The sequence below is a fragment of the Anopheles darlingi genome, chromosome 2, assembly GCF_943734745.1.
Source record: "Anopheles darlingi chromosome 2, idAnoDarlMG_H_01, whole genome shotgun sequence".
Lineage (NCBI taxonomy): Eukaryota > Metazoa > Arthropoda > Insecta > Diptera > Culicidae > Anopheles > Anopheles darlingi.
Window position 1 is genome coordinate 14799272 of NC_064874.1, and position 7500 is coordinate 14806771.

At 48.7% G+C, this 7500-nt stretch overlaps 3 protein-coding genes across 4 annotated transcripts in view; 2 read left to right on the plus strand and 1 right to left on the minus strand.

Annotated features, from left to right (window-relative positions):
- LOC125951948 (multiple inositol polyphosphate phosphatase 1) overlaps nucleotides 1-1317 on the minus strand; it is a 1989-nt gene extending 672 nt beyond the window's left edge. For both annotated transcript variants that reach the window (XM_049681101.1, XM_049681102.1), the window contains exons 1-2: nucleotides 846-1317; nucleotides 1-781 (exon numbers count right to left, since the gene is read on the minus strand). The exon at nucleotides 1-781 is cut by the window's left edge and continues 177 nt beyond it. In XM_049681101.1, coding sequence (XP_049537058.1) covers nucleotides 1-781; nucleotides 846-1029 — 965 coding nt within the window. In that variant the 5' untranslated portion in view covers nucleotides 1030-1317. The remainder of the gene's footprint in view (nucleotides 782-845) is intronic.
- A 122-nt stretch (nucleotides 1318-1439) lies between these two features.
- LOC125951949 (solute carrier family 35 member F6) lies at nucleotides 1440-4061 on the plus strand. Its single transcript, XM_049681103.1, has 5 exons — nucleotides 1440-1814; nucleotides 1896-2043; nucleotides 2367-2520; nucleotides 2987-3274; nucleotides 3350-4061. Exons 1-5 carry the CDS (start codon nucleotides 1738-1740, stop codon nucleotides 3829-3831), a joined length of 1149 nt encoding a protein of 382 aa, XP_049537060.1. The 5' UTR covers nucleotides 1440-1737; the 3' UTR covers nucleotides 3832-4061.
- Nucleotides 4062-4217: 156 nt separating this feature from the next.
- LOC125952617 (MMS19 nucleotide excision repair protein) overlaps nucleotides 4218-7500 on the plus strand; it is a 3372-nt gene continuing 89 nt past the window's right edge. Inside the window, exons 1-3 of the mRNA XM_049682208.1 lie at nucleotides 4218-4420; nucleotides 4496-7098; nucleotides 7182-7500. The exon at nucleotides 7182-7500 is cut by the window's right edge and continues 89 nt beyond it. Of these exons, the coding sequence (XP_049538165.1) occupies nucleotides 4333-4420; nucleotides 4496-7098; nucleotides 7182-7382 (2892 nt within the window). The 5' untranslated portion in view covers nucleotides 4218-4332 and the 3' untranslated portion in view covers nucleotides 7383-7500. The remainder of the gene's footprint in view (nucleotides 4421-4495; nucleotides 7099-7181) is intronic.

The window sequence follows — 7500 nt, forward strand, 5'->3', positions numbered from 1 at the left end:
GTGGCACTGTCGAACCGCTCGAACAGATCGCGAAACGCCGCGCAGGCCTGCCGGTAAGTAAGTTCGTAGCCGTACCCATCGACCCAGTAGTACTTCAGATCTTGCGAGTACTCCAACACAGAGAGCGTTTCCTTGTCAAATAGTAGACACCACGGGGACAATTCGCGTTCGTTCCAAGCGGTTTCAAATGCGCACGCTTGGTACATGGCGTGGATCTCCTCGGGGCTGACAAACGTTCCAATGCGCTTCGATAGCTTTTCGACCACAGCGCGCATTTCGCTTGAGCTACCGAACCGATCAACCTCTTGGTAGGCGTACGGGTTTTCCTTCACCGCGTTTCGCCACTTGTCACAACCTTTGTAGAACCGTAGTACCGGATCGCGTGCCAGTGGTTCCGGGTAGCCGATCGGTTCTTCCCGTGCGAACAATCCAAGGGTAAAATTGCGGGCACTGTATTCGGCACGCTCGGTACGGGTGTACTTAAAGTAGAAACGATCGGCGTCGTATCGGTCCGGCAGTTGTCCCGCGAACCGCTTACGGAACCGTTCACCTAATCGAAACAACTCCGCACCACCCTCTCGAACGAGTAGCTTGGCATCGGCCACTGTAACCTGCGGTTTCCAGGCTTCGAACTGGGCAATATTGTCGCGACACATTCGGCCATGCTCTACTATGTCCCTTTGCAGTCCGACCAGCGTACCGTGCATGTGGTTGATGATGCTTTCGGAAGGGTTTCGAGTACCGTGGCGGAACAGGCCCCAAATTTTACTTAAAGTACAACCTACAAAATACAGAAGAGAGAGAGAATTACAAAGCTCGAACTGAATTTGAGTCCGGCAGCTTACCATTAACCGTGGCAATATTGCGCACATCCTTGTTCTGTATGTGCCGGTAGGGAGTTTTGGTACCGAGCCTGCGGTACACGATATCTCGGGATGTGTTATCGGCACACCATCGATCGGAATGGACGATAGGATACAGGCAGAGGGTACAGAACAAAATGGTGCGCGACACCGAAAGGAATAACATTTTGACCAAAAACGTAAAGGAGTTTTTAGGAGCAGGTTTCGTGGTTGTATTTTTGTGCCGCTACATGCTAACTCCACTCCAAGCCGATGCCTCCTTCTAGCGTCGTTCCCTGCTCGAAGCCTTTGTTGTTATGCTCCCGCCGCCACCGCGTTAACCCTGATGTTCGCTCTACCATCCAGGTTATCTTAAATTAATTGTAATAAGCCACTCCTCAAACAGTCCAATTCAGGCGTCCTGGTAAAGTACGTTCAATATTCCTGGTACAGTACGCAACCCAGATTAAAATAAAAAATCACATCCCCCGTATTTGTGATACCCTGAAGTCCTTTTCGTTTCGCCCTCGCACTCCGCCATTGCTGTCATTCATAAAAAAATCGTTGTTGTAATCAGCTGCTGTGTGTGTCCGCTGGGTGCTTCGTCAACGCTTCTCGTCGGCCATAAGGCTCGAAAACGCGTGTTCTTTGTTCGTCTGGCTCTCGGTTTTGGAAATTCTGGCGCAGAATCGAGGAATTATGCAGCCCGCCTTTCCGCTACGCGAGAATTGTATCGTTGTTATCACCGTTAACTAGTGCGTCGGATTGTGCGTTGTTCGTGCGTGTGTGAAAGCAACCGCTTGTCTTTTTTTTGTTCGGTTTGTTTATCTCGATTTGCACGGCCTCGTCTAGTGTGTGATCTGCCGATCTCGGAGCTCCGGAGTGCGGAAACAAGATGGCCTGGACGAAATGGCAATTCGCGCTTGCCCTAACGATGGTGGTCACGGGCTCCATCAATACGCTGAGCACAAAGTAGGCTGTCGGGCATTCGCATCGCTTCGTTCACACGGGGCTTTCACCACCTCCTTTGGCTGCGTTTCCCTTTTTTTGCAGGTGGGCCGATAATATTGAGTCCGAAGGTTCCGATGGCCAGATCCGGCGCTTCGAGCATCCTTTTGTGCAAGCCTGTGCGATGTTTCTGGGCGAGTTTCTTTGTTTGCTCACGTTTAAAGGCCTGTACTATCACATGCGACGCAAAAATGTACGTATATGTAAACGATAATTGTATGCATAAGCTGCATTCCAAGGCTTGGGTTGGTGGCGGGAAGGAGGTGAAATCGAGGACGGTTTCTGCTGATCTGCCATTGCTTCTCCTTTCCTGCACCAATCCTTAGAGAATTTCCGGTTCTATTGGGTTGTAGCTTACGCATTCTGTAACACAGCATTCGTACGAGTCTTATCAGCGTCCATAACGATGTTCGCTAAACGCCTTCCTGATTATCGCGGTCGGTTTTACACACCCTACCGCAAAAAGTCTCTCGCAGCTTGGATTGTGAGTTTTTTTGTCGTTTCTTTTGATTTCAGAACGGAGCCGAAGATCGCCATGATCTTGTACGAGGGAATCGAGAGTTCCGCCCGACTGTTCTGTTCGTGCCGGCAATGTGCGATATGCTGGCGACCTCCATCATGTATGTTGGACTAAATATGACCTATCCCTCTAGCTTCCAGCTATTGCGAGGTAAGTACACGTGCGGGCAAATGCGGGTTTGGGAGGAAGCACAAAATTGCTGCCAGGCGACACATGTAGAGCCATGCCCGCATGCAGCACCACATGTCCCCAACTGTTTCTAATGGGAATGACTCAATCTACCTTCTCATTATAGTCGCCACTCCGCTTTGTGTAGTGTTCATGTTTGTTGCTTCTCATCGTTCTACGTTTTGCTTTCCTCATCACTTTCCATGAAAGAACGTTGCGCGCGAATAGGGCTTCTGTTCTGAAATGACTCATTTGTGAATAGGATGGCAACATAATGAGAGCCTGCTTATCACTAAGTTTTTATAACTAACACGCGAACGATTGAAAAAGAATATTGATAAGAGATGATTTTTCAACACACTATCATCATCAGCAAGATCGTAGCTTGGAACTGATCTTTACGTCTTGCGACATTTTTTAAATATGTGTTTTTTACATTTTCTCGCAGGTTCCGTAATCATCTTCGTGGGAATACTGAGTGTTGCGTTCCTAAATCGCACGCTTGTGAAGCGAGAATGGTTCGGCATTGGATTCATCATGCTCGGACTTGCCGTAGTCGGAATGTCGGACGTGATCTCGAACGACGACAATGGATCCCAGTATACGCGGAACAATGTGATCACGGGTGATCTCTTGATCATCCTCGCTCAGATCATTACAGCAGTGCAGATGGTATACGAGGAGTACTACGTGGCCGGGCTAGATATTCCAGCACTGCAAGCAGTCGGATGGGAAGGTAGCTATCTCCCCTATTCTTCTCTTCATTTTACAGCACAAATATATTTATGTATCGGTGCGAATTGTGTCGTAGGATTCTTCGGATTTACCGTGCTCGGTACATTGCTGCTGCCAATGTATTTCATCAAGGTAATGCCACCGTTCAACGATAATGCTCACGGTGTGCTAGAGGACCTGCCCGATGCACTGGCGCAAATCAAAAACAACTATCAACTGATCATCGCCATCACAGGGACGATCGTATCGATTGCTTTCTTCAATTTTGCCGGCATTAGCGTCACGAAGGAAATCTCAGCGACCACTCGCATGGTGCTGGATTCTGTGCGAACACTTGTCGTCTGGGTGGTTTCGTTGCTGTTGGTTTGGCAAAAGTTTCACTATCTCCAGGTGATCGGCTTCGCGGGTCTCCTGTTCGGCATGTGTCTGTACAATGACATTTTCATACTGCAAACATACCGGCGCATCAAGGTGGCCCTGCTGCTACGTATCGGCCGACAGTCGGAGGGTATGCGAGAGGTGATTATCAACCGCCAGGCGGATGAACCGGACCGTTGAAGACTGATCCAGTAGGTTATGGGGAGCAAAATTGCTAGATTGCAAATAATGTGGGAAGGGAAGACCGAGTATGTTTTGGGCGCGTTTCTTATATGTGTTTAGTGTAATAGTAGCACTTGTTTGATACTCTCGGATGCGTGTATCAGCATTCTCTCATTAAAATTGTTCTGATGTACGATCGGTATGATATACAAAAAAATAAATAAAAGTAAATAAATGGACAAATTTGACTTACTATTCTCTTAATAAACGGTTATCAGAATAGCGACTTTAAATATTTTCTTTCCTAGCTTGCTTTTGTTCAATTTGTCATCCAAGCGACCGTATACCCCGAGTCCCAGGTCTCTTTGTTGTGCGGAGAACAAAGTCAGCTGTCGCGGGGTTTGTTTGTGTTCTGCGCCCGACAGAATCATCCTCGTGCGTCGAACGAAGGCACCGTTTTGTGTTCTGTTAAGAATTCCACACCATTCCTTTGCTACTTCCGTAAATTAAACAGCAACGATGAAGTTTCCGTGGTCACATACTTCCATTGTAGATATGATCAAAAATGATCATAAAGTACACGATAAATGTTCGCACGTGACGATTGGTAAGTGATCTCGGTAGCGATCTCTTTGTTTCTTGTTCGCCTTGTTCTTTTGTTAACGGTCGCTTGTGTCCACAGAAATTGCCAACGGGAAGCTGGATATTGCAACGTTCGTCGAAGAGCTAGGACCCGCACTGACGCACACAGAATCCGAAATCCGAACGAAAGGCGTTTCGTTGCTAACGAGTGTGTTGCAAGCCCTGCCAGCCGATTGTCTAAACGCGGAACAGATCACGTTCCTGTGCGCCTTCTACACCGACCGTGCCAAGGATCATAGTACCGTCTACCCGACCGTGGTAGCAGGACTGCACGCACTCGTGCTTATGAGCAACTTCACTTCTACCTCCGCCGTACCCGTGCTGAAAGCACTTTTTACGGATATTACATGCCAATGCCTGAAGAAACCGGAACGCACACTACACCTGGAGACGATCATGGCTCTATCGGAAAGGTACGAAGATGTGTTGAAACAATGGGGCGCCGATTTCGTATACGGTGTGATTGGTGCAATCGAGGGTGAACGCGATCCCCGGATACTGTTGTATCTGTTCGAGCGTATGCCAACCTTTATCCGCACCTTTCCAATGCACCATTTAGCCGAGGAAATGTTCGAAACGCTGGCCTGCTACTTTCCCATCGATTTCCATCCGAACCCGAACGATCCCAGCGACATTACTCGGGAGAAGCTCGCCGAACGGCTCGCCAACTGTCTGTGCGCAACGTCCGAGATGGCAGTGTTCGCGATTCCATTGCTGCAGGAGAAGCTAGATAGTAGCCTTCTATCGGCGAAGCTCGATTCGCTCGCACTGCTTGGCCGCTGTCTGCCACTACTCGAAGTACCTCAGGTGGAGGAACACTTCGACGACCTGTGGAATGCGCTGAAAGAGCAACTATTACCGAGACCACCGACTAGCGTCGACAAGGAATTACTCGAGGCGGGCTTAACGGCCACCCGGGAGCTACTGAAACAAGCATCGAAAGATGAAACAGCCGCAAAACAACTGCTCGATCAGATACTGTTGAGCGTGATGGCGCATCTTACCGATGCAAACTCAAAGCATTTCGAGATGAGCCTACAAGTGGTTCTGAGCTGTGGTCGGGGTAGTGAATATTGTGCGGTGTACATCACTGGTAAAATGGTACCGATGTTGCTTGCACAGTTGAACTCGGATTCGCACATCGAACTGCGCCTACAGAATGTGCTACTAGATGGCTTGCAACGCGTGATGGCAATCTGTGCCGAATGTTTCTGCATCGGTAAGCTGGATTCTTCGCTGGTGGAAAAGGTTCAACGGCAATTTGTTCAAATTTTGCAATCGGCCGGAGCACAGATCGGCGACCAGGTCAAAGTAGCACTCAAAGCCGTTGCCACTGCGCCGGAGATGGTCTTGAGTGAGAACCGTTATGTCGTTTACAGTGCGCTGGTGGCGATGTTCCTTAACGCGAACTGTTCTAATACGGATACGGCAGAGGAATGTCTTCTATCGCTAGTCATTCGTTATCAAGAGGAAGTGAAGACGGTTGTCCTGCAGCAACTGTTGAGTTATAACTTGGCCACGGTTGACCTTACGCTCGTGCAACGCCTGTTTAAAACCTTCGGCAAATTCATCCTTTACCATGGTTACACGTATAAAATCGTTGATTTCCTTCTCAAGAAGATTTTCGCCGTGCCATTGGATGAACGGTTGGCAATCGTTTCCATGGATACGCTCACCTTAGCAGTAGAAGATGGGCGATGGGATGAGCTGGCCAAAGGTGAGCTGTACGTGCAGTATAAGCTGATCGATCGATTCTTCGATTACGTGAACGATCAGCTTAGTTCCGACTATATGCACAGCATGGCTCTTCTGATGGTGGCGGTCGTCAAGCGGTTGTCAGTGGAGGAACAGAAAGAATTGATTCTTAAACGTTTACCACCGTTGAAATTGCAGCACCGTACCGATCTGTATCTGGTGTCAGGATTGTTGGGCTATTTGGATTCCAGTGTACCGCTTGTTGATCATTTTGAGAGTCTCGTTACGGATTTAACACAACTAGCTCTTACCACGGACGATGAGAGAGTTCGCGGCCTCTGTAACCAGCTACTGTGCAGTCTCTTTAATCGTATGCCGGACGATGAACACCATCGTGGTGTCTTGAAACGGCTGTTGGTCGTCCTAAAAAGTGAACTGAAGAAGCATAACCATCAAGCCGTGCTCATTCTAAGCTGGATCGGTAAAGGGCTGATTGCACGTGGGCACAAGGATGCAGGCGAAATCGTCGACGACATCGCTGAGCTACTGGACCATCCGACCCTTGGCCATATGGCTGCGCTGGCGTTTGAAATCCTATCAGTCGAAATCCCGCAACTGCATCTACCGCTCATCCGGGGACTGTTCAAACAGAAACTGTTTGTGTGGGTTATGAAGAAACTCGAGGCACAGCTCGAGCGGTACGCAGAGACGCACCTGAAGGCGCTAGCGTTCGTGTTCAAGGCAACACCGCACACCGTGTTGCGCATGAACCTGACGAAGGTCGGCCCAATACTGCTCCGGTGTCTGGCACAGGATGACGACCGAACAGCACTAGAAGCGTTGACGATAGTGCTGCGCTTCACCCGGGAAGAGGAGCCTTTCATAAAGGACCATCTACAGACATTGATACCGGCACTACTGAAGCTGTCCGTACGGCAATCTTCCATGGTAATTTAATAATGCCTTTTGCAAAGATTTCCGTGACCTTGTTATAATTCATCTTTCCAACGATTATCCATCTCACTTTGCAGAACGTGCGCATTAAGGCCCTAGAATGTTTACTGTACATTTCATCGTATCCGACCTTTCTGTTGCTACCGTTCAAAGCAAATGTCCTTCAACAGCTTCAGAAACCGCTGGATGACCGAAAGCGTTTGGTGCGAAGTGCCGCGGTCGCTGCACGGCTTCAGTGGTTTATCGTTGGAGCAGAGGAAACCAAAACCGACAAATAAGGCTTCACCAGTGTTGGCAGTGGCCGAAAGTTGTGAATGTGTGTAAGGTAGGGTACTTGGGGTTCTAAAGGGCCCTTAAGCATTTGTTTCTTTCTTAAACAACACTAATTTTGTTGCG